General features: G+C 34.4%; 1 protein-coding gene across 6 annotated transcripts in view; it reads right to left on the bottom strand.

The window, feature by feature from the left end:
• KIAA0825 (KIAA0825 ortholog) overlaps positions 1-21,739 on the bottom strand; it is a 245,049-nt gene that overhangs the window by 139,431 nt on the left and 83,879 nt on the right. For 5 of the 6 annotated variants that reach the window (XM_051789274.1, XM_051789275.1, XM_051789278.1 and 2 more), the window contains exons 6-12: positions 20,497-20,591; positions 17,791-18,018; positions 15,939-16,204; positions 14,552-14,702; positions 10,630-10,820; positions 9,484-9,666; positions 4,167-4,277 (exon numbers count right to left, since the gene is read on the bottom strand). In XM_051789274.1, coding sequence (XP_051645234.1) covers positions 4,167-4,277; positions 9,484-9,666; positions 10,630-10,820; positions 14,552-14,702; positions 15,939-16,204; positions 17,791-18,018; positions 20,497-20,591 — 1,225 coding nt within the window. Of the gene's footprint in view, positions 1-4,166; positions 4,278-9,483; positions 9,667-10,629; positions 10,821-14,551; positions 14,703-15,938; positions 16,205-17,786; positions 18,019-20,496; positions 20,592-21,739 lie in introns of those variants that run through there. The other variant, XM_051789280.1, reaches the window with a different exon arrangement.

The following is a 21,739-nucleotide window of genomic DNA, read 5'->3' as shown; positions in this document are numbered from 1 at the left end:
TTTACATGCACCAGTGTAAAAACTACATATGGACTAGCGTATTAACTGTGCAGGCATAAATATTATCTGCCTGTACACACATAACACCTTCAGCATCAGCTGAAACCTTCATCAGGAGGTTTTCAGTATGACACTTTCCTGTCAGACTAGAAAAGGATTTATATGCTTCTGCTCAAAACACTTTATGTGCCATTTACACACTGGGACAGAATTAAAATGCGTTCATGTGGTTGTTCTAATAGAGGGGAATGTCTCCATTATGTTGCACACTTCTACAGCCACCTAACTCAGCCAAGTGTGTCACCACCCAACTCTGCTTGAATGCACACATGAAAAAAAACAGAGATGACTGCACAAATACTCTGCTGTTCAGTCAAGGTTACTGTATATATAATATACTCAATACAAACCTACAACACCTGGAAATGAAAATGTCAGCTGATACACTCCTCTAATTTAGTTCCCCCTCACATGTCTCTATGTTTCTGTTACCAAAAAAGCAGAAATACACATATCTTGCAGGCAATCTTGCAGTAACCTAAGGAAACCAAGCTTCCATAACACCATTTCCCACCAGGACCCTTATATCACACTGTTATGTCAAAACTTCACTGTAACAGTAATTTTAGTAAAGCAAGATTTTATACATGCCAGCCTTTGCAATTTTAACAGTACAGCAAATACCTCTGAGCTGATAAGCAAAGTATAGGCCAGGAAAACTGATGTACAGCTTTTTTGATTTTCAATTGGTATTTTATATATAATTACTGACAATGTAGCACTGGCTCTACTATTTACATAGTAGCACATATTGCATTCTAGTAATATTTACCAAAAATATATACACATATACATTTAAATATTGATAGAACTTGCAGTCAATATAACTTTTCCATATTTAAACATATATTGCATTCAAACTGTCAACCTTAGGGCTTTGCATTCTTCATAAAATTATCTTAATTTCTGTATGTTCAACATTAGTTATATATCTATATAATCTAATGCATATTAAGAACTAATTAGCAGTTAGTAATCAAAGTTAAAATTACAACAATTACTGTATTCTCACTAGAGTTAGTGCTGTGGCTGACAGCAAACTCAACACTTGACTAATTCAGTTAAAATACATGGGCCAGTGTAATAATTTTTTCTCCCTTGAATGTCATGTTACCATATCTAATAGAATCACTCATTGCCTTCAAACTACAAAATAAGGGACAAATTTGGTTAATTACATTTATGAAGGATATTATTTCAAATTACAATAGAAATAAATTACATTTTTAGAGTATTTGAAATGAATAAAAACTTGTCTGTCATTGACCAGATGGGAAATTATCATGTTGTAATATACACCAGTTCTTGGCTCTTTAAGCATCTTGCAAATTGAAGTGTACAATGGTGTGATTCACTTGGAGGAAAAATAAAATATAGCAGACATTCCCTACAGCCATGAAGCTAGCACCAACAAATGCACTGAGAAGTTCTGTAACGTGCATATGGAGAGGCATATGTTCTCCTATCTTCGTAGCTCAGTTCTAGTGAAAATAAGACTAGCCTCATAAAAAGTGACAAAAGGTGAAGTACATATAAATATCACACATATAAATGTTCAGTTTTGTACACTAATAGAAAAAAACCCAACTTTGATTTGCAAATGGTATGATTATAAGCCCCAAAAAAGAAAAAAAGGATGAATCACAATTGCCACTAAAAGAATCACAATTACTTCTAAAGGAACTGTAATATAAATGATCACTAATTATTTAGTTTGATAACCAACTACATTATTCTGGTTAGTATCCAACACAGAAAGAAAGAAAACCTCAAGTGGTAAGTGCAGGATTTTATAAGGCAAATAAACATGCTAATTCATGGTAACAACCGTGACAAAATGTTGGAGTCAAATTGATAAAACAGACTGTAGTCATTTTCAGTTATCAAAAGTAATGTAGTAAATCAGGTTATATAGTAAACAAAATAATTTCAGGAACTAGTGAAACTTTCTTTTGAAATATCAAGCCTAGGAAGAGTAAATACTTAATAGTTGGATGTATGACAGGTTAGAGTATTTAGTTAAAGATTAGGTGGCTACAGCTGAGAGGTGTACAATGACCTGTGCTCTCAGTTTTGTTACGGACAGTGAATATGTATTTTTATTAGATGTAAGATGTAAAACCACAAAACAATCCATGAATAGTTAGCATGCTCTAAAATACAGTTTACTGCAGTACTTAAACATGTCTTGTTAATGCTCAAAATTGCAATTATTTCAAGAAAAAAAAGTTTCCTTGACATAGAGTGTAAAACCAATGAAAAAACTAGACCATCTTAGAATGTGTCGCACAAATTACTTCATTACATATAGAGCCCTTCACTGTTCCTTTTTTCTGAGCAGCTGAAAACTGTGTTGTTAAAAGAAAACATTAAATATTTTACCAATGTAGTTCACTCATTATCACCAGGATAGTACAGAAGACTCTCTATATATGGACTGTCCTCACATAGGTACACCAGCTGTATCTTCTCAGATATGTGCTTTCTTTTGAGCTCCTCATTTTTCCACTTGGTGATCAAAAGGATGTATATTTTATCTCCTGTCATCGAGGGGAAAAAGTGCATACTGCATAGCTCTGGAATAGTTTGCTATTTATTCAAGACAAATTTATCCTAATTCCACCTCGGAAAAGATAATTATATCAGACTGAAATGGTAGCAGCATTTCCTTTACATACTTTTACACAGCATAGGGTACTCACTTTTCAAGTCATCTTCCAAAACTCATAATTCACAGTATAATTTAAATTCTGAGTACTGGCCTTGGATGAGGGTATCAAAAAGCTTACTGTCTTTTCTACAATGAACACTTAATGAAGCATAAATTTTCCCAGAAATGGAGTAGATCCCTTTCTAATGGATCATGCAATCATTCTCTTTCCTATATCCACCTTCTCCTCTCCTTTCTCTCCAACCATGCATAACTTAAAAAGCCACCAACAAATTTCCTTGAAGCTTGATAGAGGTAAACATATGTGATGCTTCAAGTTTTTAAAGAACTTAAATTACTGTTTCTAGCAGGTAAAAGGACACATTCTGAATTCACCAGTTACTCAACTCTATTTGGCTCTTAGCCAACCGCATGACTTCGATGCAGTCAAAACATATATTGCCTCTGGTTCAGCAGATATCAGAGGCCCCTGGGAAGGAGATAACAGTACTGATGACATGTAGTTAGGAGTGAAGGCTACGGAGAGAAATCACTAAGTTTTGTGTAGCATGGGGCAAAATTACAGGGAAAATATTTTTATGTACATAGTACAAGATACTGTGTGTACAAGGTAAGAGATAATAAATCCACAGCACACTGGTCACAAATAGGTCATCATTAGGTAACCAATCATATGATAATGTATTTCTACAAAATGTAAAAATACCTTCTCAGAAAACGCATAGTAAGAACTCCCAGAAGCAGCCCTTCATGAAAATGGAGAGTGAAAATCTCTCAAGAAATAACTTTGAAGAGGAGGAAGAGGAGGTGAAGGGGTTAGGAGAGGATCTACACTGGTGTGGGAGTGCTTCAGCTCCAAAACTAGAAATGGAATGACAGCACAGCTGGTAGCATATATCTTATATGTAATTTGTCATTACATTTCTGTGACACAGAAAAAGAAATTAAGCTTTTGCCTTTAATCATTCAGTAATCTCCAAAAAAATTAACTATGATCAAGCAGCATTATTTTTCAAGGAGTCATGTATATATCAAATCATTTTTTTAACCACCAATCATACACAGAAAGGCATACATTCTTTATCTCCCCTTTAATTATAAGTCCTTCAAAACAGCAACTGTGGTGAACTACATTATTGTCAAAAGCTATATACCCTTTAATTAAAGCCAGAAAAGCTTAGAGACAATTCAGATATCGAACATAATGACTAGACTAGCAAAACACAGTGTACTGCTTTCAGTGTGACCTTTCTTATAGGCTCTCAAAGATTAGAGAAATCTGTAATGAATTAAAAAAATGCTTCTATGCCTTTTTAACATCAGAATATTAGTTAAACATTTATTCAGATACACTCTTTTCAAAATGTTGTCATAGTATTTGACTAATACTGACAATCCATTGATGCCTTTACAACCATCAACTTATGATACTCACTTCAGTAAGAAAAAACAGGATGATGGTATGCAAAATAACCAATGTGATGGATGATAAAAGACTTCTGAAAACTCTTGAGGAAGATGTTCACCACAACTATTCAGTAATGTCCTGAAAGAAACCAGATATTTCTGAATTACACAAGAGACTTAAAATCCCTTTGGACCACTAGTACCAAATGATAAATAGTACTAATATACATAATATAAAATAGTACTAATATACATATGCATACCCATAATTGCAAATCTATTTATATTAAAAGATTTATTTATATTAATAGATAATAATCTATTAATACTGTTAAAAGTATCATTTTATATTTTATATACTTTCACTCTGAAACTTGTTATATTGTTAAAGAAGTTTTCTGCATATTTTTACTCTTATATAGCATGTTTTCAAACTGCATTTGAAAATGCATTCAATAAGCAAATTGCTCTTCAGTCATTCATTTCTACTGCTCTTTTCTTTCTGCATAACAAATGCATTGTATTATAAATACCTTTATAACAATGATAAATAAAATATTTTTTGAAGTGATAATAATTGACATACAAGTAGCTATAGACTTTAGATTAAACTGGACAAAAATTTCAACCAGAAGCTTTAGACCTCCGCTAGCTTATGAGAATTGGCATACTGGTTGCTTTCAAATACAAGAATCTGGTGAGGAACTAGATAAGCTAGTTTGATGTCACTACTGCAGTACTTCACTTACTCAAAGGATGTGAGTGGCAAAAACCAAGATGTGTCCAATCCACTGACACTAAAAATTAACTATTTTTATTCATTATATGATAGGATTATAAGTATATGTAAGAACAGGATTCCATAATTTAGTATTTGCTTTTAATTACTGTTTAGCAATAGTATTGGTACAATTCTGTAGCAACCACTAGGATGCAATAATGTGTCATAGGAATAAATGCCCCTTGGCCTCTTCCCTTTTTATTCTCATTTACACTGAATACAATTCCAGCAGAGAGGATGTAATTTGTTACATCCATCCTCCATTAACTATAAACAATTATCACTTCCCAAGCACCTTACTTTTCATCTTACTTGGCTGTGAATTTTTCATCATAATAACTTTCCTTCTCTGAAGTTTGTTTTTTTATGTATCATGGCTGTGATTTTCTAAGTTATATAAAGAAGGTATAAAAATGCCACTGTATATTTGCTTTATTTTCTGAAGTGAATCAATGTAATTCCCACTTTCAAGTCAGTATTCTTTCTATTGCACTGAGAGAAAACCCTCAGGAAAAGATGTGACGACTTTCTCAGGACAAGAGAACTTTTTTATATGACCAGAGAAAGCTACTGCCATGAAATGGAAGCAGTGAGAGTGGATCTAAACACTTAAAACAGGAGATAGGCTGGAAACCCTTTGGAATACAGCCTTCAGGAATTCCTAACCTAAAAGCCAGAATCTTGTGCTTTGTCACCATGGCATTAATAGAACTTGTGTTTTGTCATTTACTTATTTAAAGTTACTTTTTAGCTTTCTTTCACTCCTCCATGTAAGTAATTTAGAACTGCAGCTACATGTCTGTTAGGTCACTGTCTGCCTAAAAGACCCCAGATAAAAAAAGAGAGAGAATTACACTTGTTCAACAAGAAAGGCAGGTCTAAAAGTTTCTGAACTTCTCCAAAAGAGAGGGTGATGTATTTGGAAATTAATTTTACTAATAACAAAAAATTAGTAGAAAGAATTTACTATGGACATCTAAATGATCTTAGGTAAGCAATATTCAAGCAGAAGGACTAGCACAGTGCTCTTTGTGAATTCATGAAGGCCTGAAGATTAAAAATAAAGCTGAGATTCTAATGTAGATAAAGATAGAACTTAAAGTAGAAAAATAATTATTTTAAAGACATAAATGTCAATTTTATGAGAGAATTAAAACAAAAAAGAAATCATGTTGTCTCTCATATCACTGAAATATTTTTCTGAATATAGCAAAGCATAGAGCAAAAATCCTAAAAGAAAGCACGATAGATACATTTGGGGTAGCAATCTAGTAAAGAAAGACCACATGTTGTTTATTGATTGATTAGGAACTATTTGAGAGAATTCTGGGATTAGCTGTATCCTAAGAAGAAGCACACAACAGACTTTTGGATTCTGAGGCTTATAACAAAATCTCTACAGAAGTTTTTAAAGTGAGATGAAGATAATCTGAGGCTTCAGAGATTGTTTAAATATTAGAATAACTTCAAATACTTCTAAAAAAATCAAGTGTCTAATGATAATATAGTAATTCTCATGCCAGCATTTCTTAATGTCGACTGTTGGCTATGTACCTCTGTGCCAGACTGTTTAATTCAACTACTCTTCTGACAGAAGTAACAAAAATAGCTAGTAGGAAATTTGTTTTTGCTTCAAGATATCTTAATGCAGCTGCCTATAGTCTCAAAACAGCAGACAGCATCTGTGAAAGCATTTAATACCACAGCAAGAAGTTTTATTCTTCAGTAGAGTGTAACAAGGTGAGAATTGATCCTGTAAGCCTCAGTATAGGTGTGAAGAAATGAGATGCCAACAAAATGCATCTTGACGGTATTTCCTGGTACTGTTTGAAGGATTTAACTCTGTATAAGGAATACACAGGACTAAAAAGCAATTTCACGAGTTATATATTAAGGAGAAATACTTTCAGTTTTTCAAATTGAATAGCAGGGTCAATTAACCTAATGGCAGTCTACAAATAGCCAAAGAGTAATTACAAAGACAACACCAACAAACTTTTCTCAGTGGGGGCTGATGTGATACAGCAAGTCATAGCCAACAGCTTTGAAGGTTTACACTAGATATTAGGCAATACTTTGCAGTAAAGTAGTGCAGCTGTGGAACATGCTTCATGGAGAGGCTGTAAAACTTCAGTTCCTGGAGGCTGACACAGGGCAGGTAACACAGTCATGTCTGCTCTTAGTGATTATTCTGCTTTAAGCAGGAGGCTGGACTAGATATCTCCAGCAGTCCTTTCCAACCAGCATATCTGTTATACTAAAGGTGCTTCAGGAAGGCCACAGAAGGCTGGAGGAAAATAAAGCACAGAAAAATGAGCGCTAAAACCCCAAGATTCATAGGTGAATTTTGGACCAGGTCTAAGTAACTTTGCCATACAGAAAAGAAACTCTTAAGTGATAGCTGAATACATACTTGATCACAAAATTAGGAATGAGAAAGCATATGCTAGAATCACCTTAAATCACCTTATTTGAAGTTAAGGATATTATTAATTTTTCAGCACCACTACTATCTTGTTCCATTTCAACAACATAGTAAAGAAATTTGAATAATTTTAGTTTTGAAATATATAAAGCCAAGCTAACATAATAACAATAAATTGTGATCATACAACTTTAATTGAACAGAATTGATGAAAGATAAGTATTCCTTTAAAAACAGACATAACTTCTAAATTTGTTATCTTAATCTGATGAACTGTGCACACCTCAGTAAACAATGGACCTAGGTATTCCACATAAAATTTGGTGTTTGCAAATTTGATTCAGTGTTTCCAGTTGGATATAGTCATTCAAGAAGCTAATTTGCTAACCCTCTTTTTTCTTTGCATTTTGGACACTGGATTAGGTTACCTGACAAATCCTGGCTGTAATGAAATATACAGTATAAAGGAACTTGTTTTGATAATGTACCCTCACAGATTTTGAAAAGACAAATTGTGAATACAAGTTCACAAAAAAATCCTTTTTTACTTACGAAAACATGCATCATCTATATAGCAATGTTCTTCAGTGTTAATATTATTTTTGTAACTATATAACAAAATATGACAATTCTTTTTATTCTTTCTAAACAAAGCTGTCAGATTTTGGTTGTGATTTGTGGAGTACTTTGTAGTAAATTAAATGAGCTGCTACAGCAAATTACAACAGTGAAATTCATATGCCTAAATATAAAAGCTATATGACCAAGTCATTTATCTGTAGCATTTTACATAAAATGCAAGACAGGCTGCCTCTTCATTGGCACTTTGTTCTGAAACTCAGTGACTGCTCAAGTTAGCACATATTTTTGTCATTACAGGTACAGATAAATGTGTAAACAACGTTGCTTAGTGGAGGAGACTAGAATAGCTAAAAGAAACAAATTATACTACATATTTATTTTGTACCATCATTCTGTCTTTCATAAAAGAAAGATGAAATGTAAAAATTGACAGTAGAAGCAGTTACAGTTACCACAATGTCCAGTCCTCCTCCATTACTACTGCCACAGCCACACCTAATCAGTCACCTTCTTAATTGCTATTTTTTCATAAGCCTGCATTGTGTAAGATCAAACATCCAGTTACAATCTACTTTTGCATGTTCATTAGAGCTCACAAATATTAAAAAAGAGCCCACACATGACAAAAAATTTTTAGCTGAAGAAGCTTAAATTCAGGAGGTCTCCACCCAAGTAGTACCTAAAATATTCCTACTTGGAATAATAAGAGAGTTGAATAGGATGTGTCTTTGTTACTTTGCAGTTTTGTTGTCCTTGTTTTTTTAACTTGTGATCTCACTTTGTATTGTCTCATATATGAAATTTACAGCAGAATTTTAGCAATGAAAGACTCAGACCCAATTTCAGTGCAAGTAATGTTTCCTTTGGTTTATAGCTGTGACTTGTGAAGACATGATTTCATAAATATGGCAATTCTATATTCTTTATCTTTTAAAATATATTAATATTTGTTGAAGCATACTGATTATCTAACTAGATGATCATTCCAGTAAATTATCTTTACATTTCAGTACTTATAAAAAATGTTATGGGATGAAAGCAGAACATTCTAATGTACTTGGAAGCTGAAGGCAGATGTATTTTAACTAGTAAGATGATTTTTTTTTTAAATGGTGAATAACTAAGTCCTTGAAAACCTTATCAAAGTCTTTGGTACATATTAGTAAATGTTTTTAGATGGACAAGACTGAATTTCAAAAAAAAAATGCTAACTGAAAAGCAAATTACAAATCTGGCACTGTAATTATTATGAAATTCTACTGTTTGTGTTACAGAGGAAATCAATCCATTCACTATGGTCTATGTTATCAACAGCCAAAAATTGTACAGCATAGGAGTTTGATCCAAGGCTAATAAAATACCAGCAGATATAACTGGGCTTTAGGTAAGATCATAAAGGTAAGTTCAAGACAAAATTGAGAAATAGTCAAAGATTACAAAAATGCAACAACAGTATGCATTTCATTTGATTTCAACACAAATATTCACCCTTTAGACCTATCCATGTAAGGTCAAGAACCAATTTTATCTCAAATGGAATGTTTATTTCATACTTACTCATACAAATTCTTCAGTGGTGAAGTTAAAATAGCCAGCACAGAGATCAGATTATTGCAGTGGCTATGTATTTTATAGATCTTGAGATCTCTGTCTTCATGTGGATTCAGAAACTCCTGTACAGAACTACAACTTGACCAGAGCATATCTTCAGTGGACATCAAAATTGCTGCAATATCAATTCTTTAGGCAAAAAAAAAAAAGCAAAAATAAGATTACTTTGGACATCTGGATAGTAGTAAATTTCAATTAAATAGACGTTTCCTCTGACAAGTATAAATCACAGCATGGATTTGAAATTTCCTCTTCAGCGATGTAGGAAGTCTGAATCCACTACTCTGTAAGAATTCAACACTTCCACAGAAAAGTCATTACTGAGACTACTCAAAAAAAAGAAGTTAAAAACCTTGGAAATATCCTTTTCCAAATGACATTGTGCAAGTTTTGAGCTGGCTTCCCGCCAAGTCTCCAAAACTTGACAACAAGGCCTGCTTCCCAGAGAGGGAAGAAAAAAATGAACCACAGGAAAAAAACTGGAAGAAGTTTGAACGAAACTGCATTCTGTCAAAAAGACCCTCCTTTCTGGCAAAACATAAGAATCCCAATCAGAAGAACTTCAGCTTCTTATTTCCAAAAATGACAGAAGAAGGAATAGCCTCTTTATCCTCTCTCCCTCTGCACCACTGGTGTCATTCTGGCAAATCTTTTGATGTGACCTACTAACTCTTTTACTTGAAAAGCCCTATAAAAATACAAATTCTATTGGAACACATGAAGTTTTCTCGATGAATCAACAGCTGGATTTCTAATACTGATGTTGCCAATTCTGCTCACATTTTTGGTTGCATCACCATTTCTCAATGCATTTTCACTGTGAGGCTTTCAAACCAGTCAAGCAGCTTATGGAACCATTTCACCAACAGTTGAAAGAGGTCTTTGATTCTGCCCAGCTCATGGTATGACTACCTATATACCTAAATATACAGAATATATTGAATTAAAATGAATATCAAAATGTACAAATCTGGTCTATCCCCTCTGCTGTGTTCATTAACATTTAAATCTGAATCAAAGCAGTGCATAACAGAAAACTAACATTTATTTATTTTAACCATTACATCTGTGCATTAAATATACAACCATTACCTGATTTGAGGTGTTCTCTTGTAACTGGGATGCACCTGACAATATCTGGAGGCCAGAATATCCAAAGATTGCTCTAGTATATCTGTAAGAATCTCCTGGGCTGTCTTTGGAGGTAGAATAGTCCATAGATCATGACGAATAGCACAGCAGAAGTAATGCCACATCTGGACAGAGAATGAGCATCTTTCCCCCTAGCAAAATCACAACACATTGCATAATAAAACCACACCTTTGAAAATGTCAGTTTAATTCCTGTAAGTATAATTAAATCCATCTGAAGGGAAATAGCTGAAGAGCTTCAGGAATATGATGACCAACAAATGGTCCTTGACAAGATGTGAGACATCTTTATTAGAAAGGCAACACACGCTGCATTTCAGTCACAAAATTACAGGTCTGCCACATAATCAAACCACATCATTTGACCTCTTATATCCTCAGTTAACCTATTCTCAAGACCCATAGTGTTGTAAGTTTAGTTTTAAAACATATACAGTATTCTCTACTCACTACAAAAGTCAGACAAATTTAATGTAACAGCTTGTCTGCAAAGAAAATAATTATTTAAATTACTTAAGCATATGTATTTATCCAGATTAATAAATGCTATGCATAACCATGATTATAAAACTTTATGTATAATAGATATGAAATAAGAGCAGAAAAAAAGAAAAACTGAACTATTAAACTGATAATAACAGATGTCCAGAATTTTTTAGTAAGGTATTTTTTATCTTATAATGGTAATTCATTGAAATCAAACATTTTCTGGGAAGGAATCAGCATTGGCACTAATATTTCATTGTCTATACAGAACTACCCCATTAAGATACAGAAATAAATACAGAGGAGTCAAAATCACAGCAGTTAATCCACAAAATCTCTAAGAAGTAGATAGTATAACTTACATTTAAATATTTCAACTGATACCTAGTCAGAAAATAGCATGATGAAGCCGTACGAGAACAGAGACTGCAATCTCCACTTCCCATATTCCAAAGGAACAGAGAAATATTTTAAGAATTTTTTGATATTTTAGCATTATCAGAAATATAAAATAACTCCACAATTTTCAAAACACAGAGTTTAATAGGCATTCTTTAACAATAAAAATCTAAAATAATCTGGTTTCTTTTTAAATACAGGGCATTAGCAGATATTTGGAAATTGTCATTATTTGGTCTTTCTCTGCCATAATATTTGAAGTGCATTTTATATTAAAAAGTGACAAAGAACGAAAGTACCAAATTTATGACCACCACTCTGGTCCTTAAGATTATGAGTGATATAGGCATCTCTGAAATTTAATTTAGGGAAAAAAACCCCAACATCTAAATCATTAGGGCATCCAATTTTCAGGTTTCACTAATGCAGAAGAGAAAAAATATCTACAGATGAGTTTCAAAAGAAAATCATATGACTAATTTTCCTTCTACATACAACCATAAACACTGTATTTCAATAGGAAAACAAACAAAAAACCCACTAGAATTTTGAATAACCAAGCACTTGACAAGTGTTTTCATACCGATAAAACAGGATTGTCTTACGCTGACCAGAAGTTTATGTAATAAAATAATGGATATATTAAAATAATTTCCTATTTTTCTTATATGAAATACAATTACAATCTTATTGCATGACACATGGAAATATAATAAGAAAGTACAAGTTTACTTCATGACACAACTCATAAGTTCATAAGTTTGCATAACTTCAATGTTAATACATTTCTAGATGCCTGGGCTTTTAGATGCATTATCATGATTACTCTTGAGGTACATTTAAGTAGAACCTATGCAGAAATAAGTCCCTAACCTTACCTTACATTTTACTGAGATTTCCACTTCTTTGCAAAAATATTTCAACTGTTACAGAATAAACTTTACAGTTAAAACGTAATTAGTTTGAATGCCAGATGGAAGCAAAATTATTTTGGTCCTATCTTTAACTTCAAAAACAAATTTAAAAATTTTCCAAACCCATGCAGACTTGAAACCCAAATATATATAGCTAAATTGACTTTTTGACACAGGACATTTACTTTTTTAAGTAACTGAATGTTGGTGAGTTTTACTTTTTAACTGTAACAATAAACACAAATTGTTTTCACTTTCTCTGCGCTAATTTAAGTAATACCCTTTCCCCCCTTTCTTAGCATTGTACCTCCATTGCAGAAGCAACAGTGTCACTAAAGATTTAAATGAGATGCATTCCCCTTTTCTGACCTATTTTTCTGCTTGCTGCCATTTCTAGACAATTGAACTGATAAATATCTGCTATTTTTGCAGGCTCCATATAATACAAACAGATGTGAGCTTTTATTTAGCTTATATATCAGGCAACAACCAGGTGTGCTTTATTGTATAAGCCACTCAATATTATCTCTGAACAGACAATTCTTTATTTTTTGACTATTATAAAACAGAAGTTTCCACAGCTACAGCAGATGTCTGCTACACTAACTGCTAGAGTTTCAGTAGGATGTTGCCTCTGTAACAGGCAATAGGTCTTAATCCAATCTCTTTCATTTGGGATGCCGACAAGAGGCCAATGGAAGTAACAACTGCTCAGCATTGTGCCTCATGAAGGCGCTCCACGCAGATCATGGTCCACCTTTGGGCCATCTCCCATGACCCAGTAAAAAGAGCAGAGTGATGACGTAAAATTACATACTTCCCACCTCAAGTCCTGCAAACCTTAAAGAGCTGAGACATTGACTTTCCTCATCCCTTCCTACACACATCAGTTCTGGTCAGCAGTGATAAAACTGTTTAGCTACTCCATATTTTTTTGTCTTTGGACAACTATTTCTCACAATTAGGTTTCCTCCATGGTGAAGCTACTGGGTCACTAACAAACAGCACACAGCACCATATGGACTATGGACAATCAAGACTGTATCATGATTTATCAGTTGCCAAAAGCCATGACATTTCTTACTTCATCATCTGGGCCAATATTCAAACAAAAGTAAAATGTTTATTTACTTTACTTTGAGGGATGGACATTTTGATAGATCACTTGTATTAAGGTCTGCATGCCCTGTCCAGTACACATTTTTGTCACTGCTTAGCTGTTTTTTATACTACATCTGTAGAATACATGTATCACAGAGAATTTTCTTTCATGTAAGAATTCTAGAAAATGCGTAAAAAACCCACACTAATTGTCTTACACAAAAAGTGATAAAAGGAAGGACAGGACTTTGTCTCTAGGAGACCTCAGATATTATTGATAAAAAACATATAATACTTCATCCTGCAATCAAGTGAAAATAATTTCAAACAGTGTCAATCTGTGTTTGCATTTAACAGCAATTAAGGAAAAAACCCAATAAACAAAAGTAATTATCTTTTTTTTTCATAGAATCATTAGGATTACAGCTATACATCAGACCTGTGACTTCAAAATGCAGGTGAAATGGCACTGTTTACCTCAGAAATCTACTGCTGAATGTTTAAGGTAACTATCTTGACCATCTTTCTTTGTTACATCTTTCATTCCCAAAAAATAAAAGGGGAACCACTTGAAAGTAAAAACTAAATAATGAGATGAAAAATTTCCCAGAAGATTTTCAATGTTACATTTTCTTACAACTTTACAACTGTAAAGTTCTTAGATATTAAGATGATGACGTCTTCTTTACTGAGTTCTATATAAATGTCTTAACACACAATATTTTACAAAGCAAATGACACAAACACTTCATGGTAACCATTTATCTCACTTTTAAATGATTATGTTTTTCTATGTCATTTCTAGAGAGACATTTGCCTGCAATAATAGATATTTCAAAAGAGTAAATCCCAACAACTGTTATGTAAAAAGAATGCTGATCTTATGCTTCTAATTAGTCAGAGAGTTGGCAACCAGTAAACACATTTTGTAAAAGGGAGGCACAGTAAACTTAACCTCACACCTCATAAAAAGCTTTGTAGTCATCCCAGTGGTGGCTCTCAGCATCCTGTAATATGCTTGTAGCACAAACTCTGATGCAGTAGTTCGTAACTTGAAACTGGAGAACACTGATGAATTCCTGGTATTGTTGGACAAGCACTAGGAACAGGGGGCTGTTCAGAGAGAATGATGAAAGAGACAGTGATTGAAAGGCTGTGCAGTAGGAGGTAACAATCCCCAGTACTGCAAATAGTCTTGATTAGTAGATATCAATCATTCATTTCCCCTCGATTCTGAAGTCTGAACCTAGTACTCACTTTTGAAATTCTTTGTTTCAAAAATTCTTTAAATATGTCTCCTTGTCTATAAATTCACGTTTACCTAAGTCACTGAGAAATAAATTACTTCATCCTATTTGCTGAGACTAAAGTATTTTTGTCATTCCCATATTTGAAGATTATGTGTTGCAGCATACTTGCATCAGCAATTATTACATCAGCACTGAGTGTGATAAAGAAAACATAAGCACAGAGTACAGAGATTGCTTTTGGTAGGTATGTACTAAAACTCTTTGATAATACACCTAAATAGAATTACTGAGCAGTATTTTGGCTCAGACTTCCCATTCACAAAGATATACTTCATGCAGAAGAGAGTAAAACATCAGACGGAAAGTAGCTCAACAGTGCATAAAACCACTCAGAAATCATACATTCCTTGAAAATCGTGCTAATTCAGCATCCCTCCCAAAAGGTACAGCTTCTACTTTTCAATTACATATGGCCGGAAACATATGGACCAATAAAGAAATTCCTAATATCTTAAGTCAAAATCTCTAAAAGCACAGCAAATGAAATTATACTGCCCCCCAGGTCAAACACTGTCTTTGACTTTACACTCCTGCTTCATATCTCCCCTAATTTTTATTCTGCATGCAAGAAAAAAAAAATTCTAAAACTACACTGGATGTATTTGTTTACATGCCTGAATACAGGTGGTGTAAGGAAAAAGCACAGAAATGTATTTGTATGTTGTCCTCTAAGATTTGCTATGGGCTAAATTAGATTTTATGAAAATTCAGCTATTACAGAGGTGAGAAAAGGCCTTAGCCCTTTATTTATATGAGAGCAGAGTACATTCAGTTCACTGGACAATTCTATTTTCTCAAGCTTAATAAATAAAAAATATTGATCTGCAAATAGAATGTAGATCTTGAATATAATTAATTTGTTTTGTAAAGGCAGCTTTAGACTATCAATAATTTTGATTCAGGTCTTTCCATAAATAGCACACACACTGAGTGTGCTAAAAATATAATGCAATTTGGAAAACTACCACCATACTGTATCACCAAAATGGAATGAAGTCACATGTGTTTGAATTAAGCATTATAAATAAAAAGGACCTACTTTTTGCTTGTTTCTCTCATTAAATTGCTGTACATTGTAAAATGCTGAAAGACATATATTGCTGTGGAAAGGGCAGCACATAAGTCTTGCAGGGGAGCCTTGGAGGGAATGTCTTTGCTCTTCTCCTCGAGTCTTGCCAGCACAGCTGTTGCCACTTTGCTGCAGGCCTCTACGAAGTTTGCTCTAATTTCCTGAAGAGAATCATCTCTGCATGCCAGGGCCAATGGAAGCAACGTGTCCAGTTCTTCCATGATGTCAGAACAAAACTGAGAAAATAAACAGGGCATCAAATTATTTGTATTCTGACAGCACTGTTTAATTTATATACATTAGGGTCAGATTCTTGAAAAATAAAATTGGCACAAAACATAAATATATTGAATGAGCTTTACAAATATTTCAATCTATTTGATGCCTAAAATGCTGCTAAAGAAAAAAAAAACTCTGAAGCAGTTAATTGAGGGTGAGATAAGGAAAGGGTTTAATTTATGCCTAGGCATAGATGTTACAAGACGCGCGCGCAGGCCGTGCCTGAGATGTTACATTTTATAATACTGCCCAACCAATCCAAGTTTTGTCCATCCCGTTGCTTTTTCCCTGGTCCACCCCCTGGCCCACCCCTTGGGAATTGGGTCTGGGGCTTTTGGGACCACTTCTTCATCATCTTCACCATCTTCAGAGCACAAAGGGTACACGGTCACCTAGTTCTTGACTGTGTTCTGTTGTTCAGGTCAAGATACGAGTGTTCTCTAAACAGAAGAGGCCTTGCCTTGACAAAAGACTAAACATTTCTACTGAATTCGGGGGTAGAATTGATATGGGGAGCATGGAATAGGGTAAGAGGGCTGAGGAATGTGTAAACTAAAGGGTGCTAAAGGGTGAGGAGTAAGGGCTGCTGTTTCTAAAATCTACTTCTACTTATAAAATTTATAAAGCTTACAAGATTAGAAAAATAAGAAACTAAGAGTCTTAAGGCATCATATTAAGCAGGAGAGAAACATTTATCTACAGTAAATGAATTATTCTTTTATTTCTTCTTGCTTTAAAGTTGCACAGTGTATATTGGGGGAAAGAATTAAAACCATCTTGTGCTAGTAATGCCTTCATTTTGGTTTTAATTTCACTAAATGTACATTCAAAGCAAAATTAATTCCTTGTAAACAAAGATAATTTTCTAAACTAATTTATTTTGAAAAATATACAAACAAATTTCTTAACACTGAATTTGGATACAAACTTGTAATCTCCTAATAAATTCATACATTGGACTCCCTAAAATTATCTCCCAAAAGCTTTTGTCTTATTTTAAGCAAACATTTATTAACAGCATTCCAAATCTGCTAGAATAGTTGTAAAGCTTACTTAAAAAAGACTTTCAAACACACATTCCCTCAGAAAACAATTTAATTAATAAGTGACCTTTCAGCCAAATCAAAGAACTCTAAATTGGCCATAATACAGGTTATGATTAATTGAATGGCATGTCTAATGATATGAATACAAGAAATCCCTTTATAGCCACATTTCAAAGCTTTCAGCATTTTCCCATTGAAACATTTGGTAACAGAGCAGAATGTTAGAATGAATGTTAGAATAAATCAGAAAGTTTTAGAACTTTTTGGCTGAAAGAAATAATGCCAGTGAAGTTCAAAAGTCAATTCTTTCAAGTAAACACTACGGGCTATTGTATAAAGCTCTGTTCAGCTTCACATTGTAATGCCTCTCACTTTCTTTTTAATTCCATTTATATCAGATATAGAATATTAATACTACTGTAAGTACTTCAAAGTGTAGATGGCAAACAGCCTTGGCATTCTGTCTCCCCTCAAACTTCAGATCTTTTGATACCTGCCTTAGCAATTCGTTTTGGTTGCTCCTCCTCTTGGACTGCTCTGCAGGACTCCCTCATTTGCTGGTTGTTTACAAGACTCATTGCACAGCCTGCAGCTGAAAACTCTTCTTTCTGCTCATGTTGAAGAATTTTAGATGAAAAATCCTCGATTGCTATTGTTATACAGTGAGCCACAGAAGAAGACAGGTCTTTAAATGCATTTCTCCAGCCAAAATTCAGTAAAATAGGCTGAAATACATATTAATACTAAATCAATCCAAAGTCATTATTGAGTGTTATTGTCTGAAAATTAAATGCACATCCATAATTAAATCAGAGGACACCAAGAACTTAAAATATAGTCTGCTGGCCCTGAAATTGTATTAAAAGCAGTATTTACACTCAAGAAAAATGAACACGCATAACAATATTAAATTTGTCATTAAATTTTAAAGAAAAAATAATCCTGTTTAAACAAGACAGCTTTTAAAATATACGCTTCATCTTTACTTGATTTGTAACCTTTAACAGAATCTATTTAACAAAGTCAAAAGAATTTACAACCATTTTCAATAATATAAAAAGTAATCTAGCAGTATATACCTTGTAACAATTTTCACCACAAGATAGCAAATGGAAGTTACTAACTATGAATCTTAATGGAAACCTCTTCGGAGAAGCTGGTTTTAACACAGCCACACTGTATTTCTCTTTTCTAGAGCTGGATTTAGCAAAGAGCAAAATTATTAAATTGAGATTTATAGTTTTTAGCCAATGCTGACTTTTACTACGGTTTACATCAGTTCCCCGCCTTCTTTACACAGACTTCTGAAGTCATCTGAAGTGTAACATTAAAGAGAGGTAGATATAGTAAGACATCATCACTTTTCAACTTATCTGACTTTGCATTGCTCTTATGACATACATCAGACTTCAACCTTACCAGAAGTGGCCAACTGGGAATTGCACCACTGTAAGAGACATATTTTAATTACACAAGATGATGTTCAGTAAATACTGGATCTCCACCATGAGGGCATAATGGGAGAAAAGAAGGATTCCCAGTAAGCTGCAGCTATAATACTAAATCGAAAGACAATGAAGGGCTACAAAGTGAAAGCCTTCCACCTTACTTCAATTGAAAAGTTGTATGCTTCCTTTCCCTTTCTCCACTCCAAGCATTCAACTCCAGTCAGCACAGAGACAGCCCCCATGGACACGCAGTTTTGAACTCCCCCTTTCTGGGTGGGGAAGAGCGGGGAGGGGGCTGAAATTGTTGCACGCTGGTCCAGAAGCTCCATGCTTTTACAGGCTGTACACTTCAATTTTAGACTTAAAGAGATTTCGCCCACAAAGCCTTGCAAAGTCTTTTATTCTTTGATACCTTGAGTTCATGTCCAGAGAAAAACTACACACTTTTGTCTAAGAGATTTTTTTAATTTGGTGAGAAAATAGGTATTTTGGCAAAAAGGGTTTTACAGAAATAACATGCAACTTCCCAAAAGCATTACAACAGATTACTGAGACTAGCAAGCATTGCTGTAGTAAGGGAACCTGTGTTACACTCAGCAAACACAAGGTCCATACAACTTAAATGAAATACCCACAAATTAGGTGAAACAGAGAAAAAAGGTGTTTAAGTTGCCCACAAGAGGAAAGGAAGAGATATTAAGAGAAGAAAGAATAAGAGAAGAGAGGGACATATTTACAACTCTGGAGGTCACATGTTGACAGATCAGCAGGGCAGAGGCCAAGGTAAGATGGAAACCATGTGTGTGTCTGTTTATAGACTCTGGCTGTTGTGGCCACCCCTTCTAGGCAGGACCTTTGGCTCACTGCCACTCACTGTCCCCCTAACCAAAGTGAGGGGTGCCACACCGCTCCAGGGGGTGTGGTGTGATTGACAGCCCAGCCACATGGCCTTCCCTGCCGTGTGCTCTGCATGGGCACAGCCGTGTTGGCTGCAGGCCTAGGCTTAGCCCTCCCCCCACCTCCACACACACAGACAGCATGGTTTATTTGACCCATCAATCAAACAAGCCGGTGAGATATGAATCCGGTCTCTGACAGGGATCAATCTACTCAAAATATTCTTCTTTGTAATCTGTAAGAACATTAGTCTCACAAACTGATTCAAAGCACATTTAAAAAGTTTTCCACCATTAAAATTGAACCATTAAAAAATTAAATTCCACTATCACAAAGTATCAGACTTGTTAGAGCATTTAGGTCCCATAAAATCAACAACATAAATGTGTTTAGTAGTAAATTGGAGCCAGACAAAAACCTTATCTTGTACATACATTCTACAAAACATAGTGCTTACTACACAATAGTTTGTTGGCATGAAAGAAACTACACATTGTGTGAGTACCTATCCCTATAGGAAGAATCATTATTATCAAATTGTAAGAATTTCATAGATTTTTTTAAGATTCTGCTGTATTTGATAATATATATATAATACTAAGAAAGTTATGATATTTTAGCAATTTTTTGTTTTGAGGTATCTTATGTTAAATTCTGTTATTAAATACCAACCACTTCTTCATGAATGCCAGAAGATTTTATTCCATCTTAACTGAGACTTTGCACCTAAAATAAATCAAAGTAGCTAAAGTAATGAAACTATGGCAATATGTGTTTATAATGAACACGATGACAGACTTCACTGGAGACACACAAAAGAAAATCCCATAAAAAGTGTAAGACTCTTTTCATACTCACCTCTTCTACCTGAAGTAACTGTTCAGGAAGCACGCTGGTTTCATTTGCTCTAGTTTCTCCTATTAAAAGCTCCCCACTAGCTCTCTTCAGAACTCCTGCACAGTATGGTAAAAGAGATCAAAGTTAGGATTAATTCTGTAGAAAAGTCAGCAGCCTACAACACCTTCTGGTATATCAATATGAAGCATAAAAAAACCCTCAACAAGATGTAGGGCAACACTAATGATATGATAAAGTCAAATTCAAGTAATACATAGTTCCTTTTGTATAACATGATGAAATCTACATCCTATTGTAATCGTATTTTATACAAACACACACATAATGTGTAAAATATGGTTTCTTTTGTCATTAATTCATTTTTATACTGATTGTGCAGTCACCTATTCTTAGGGAGAACAGATAACATTAGATCAGCTGTACAGAAATTTATTTCTATTCTTTGTTCAATAAATTATATGAATTGAACACTAATGTATTTCTACAGTTTTTACTATTTGGAAATGCCAATATCATAAGAATAAAAAGATAGTTAATCAGTACAGTTATTATAAGCAAAATAATGGCAACAGGAACCAGTGAAGCTGCTTAAGAAGGGCTGGTACAAAGCTTGCTCATAAACCTTGGAGTAATGGAAATATTGCCCCAGTTTTGACAAGGACAAACCAGAATCAGGGGTAGGTATCACTTTCACCAGTTTTTGCAAGCAATCCAGGTTCCTGAAGTGCACTGATGATAACTTCTTCTTCCAAGTGATACAGGCACAAATGGAGATGGGCTTGTTGGGGAGGTGAAAGGCAAAGGCAGCCTCTGCTACAGTGACCATGAGGTAGTGGAGTTCCAGATCCTGAGGGCAGGAAGGAGAGTAAAAAGCAAGCTCCCAACCCTGGCCTTCAGAAGAGCAGACTCTGGCCTCTGCTTGGAGGAGTCCCGTGGGATTAGGCCCTACGTAATGGGACACAATAAAGCTGGTTAATATTTAAGGAGCTCTGCCAAGCTCAAAAGAGTTAAAAAAAAATGCCAGGAGGCCTGCCTAACGATCCTAGCCAAACTCAAATGAAGCATACGGAGGCTGGAAGTAAGGACGGATAAGCTGGGAGGGACACACAAATAGTATCTGAGCATGGACAAAGTCAGGGAAGCTAAAGCTCAAATGGAACTAAATTTGGCCAAGGATGTCAAAGACAAGAAGGGCTTCTATAAGTACACAGGTGACAAACGGAAGACTAGGGAAAATGTGAGC

Source organism: Manacus candei, unplaced genomic scaffold, assembly GCF_025592945.1.
Source record: "Manacus candei isolate 608988 ecotype Guabito, Panama unplaced genomic scaffold, ASM2559294v1 h1tg000027l, whole genome shotgun sequence".
In the NCBI taxonomy this organism is placed as follows: Eukaryota; Metazoa; Chordata; class Aves; order Passeriformes; family Pipridae; genus Manacus; species Manacus candei.
The sequence above is the reverse complement of the archived record's forward strand: the minus strand, read 5'-3'. Positions and strand labels throughout refer to the sequence as shown.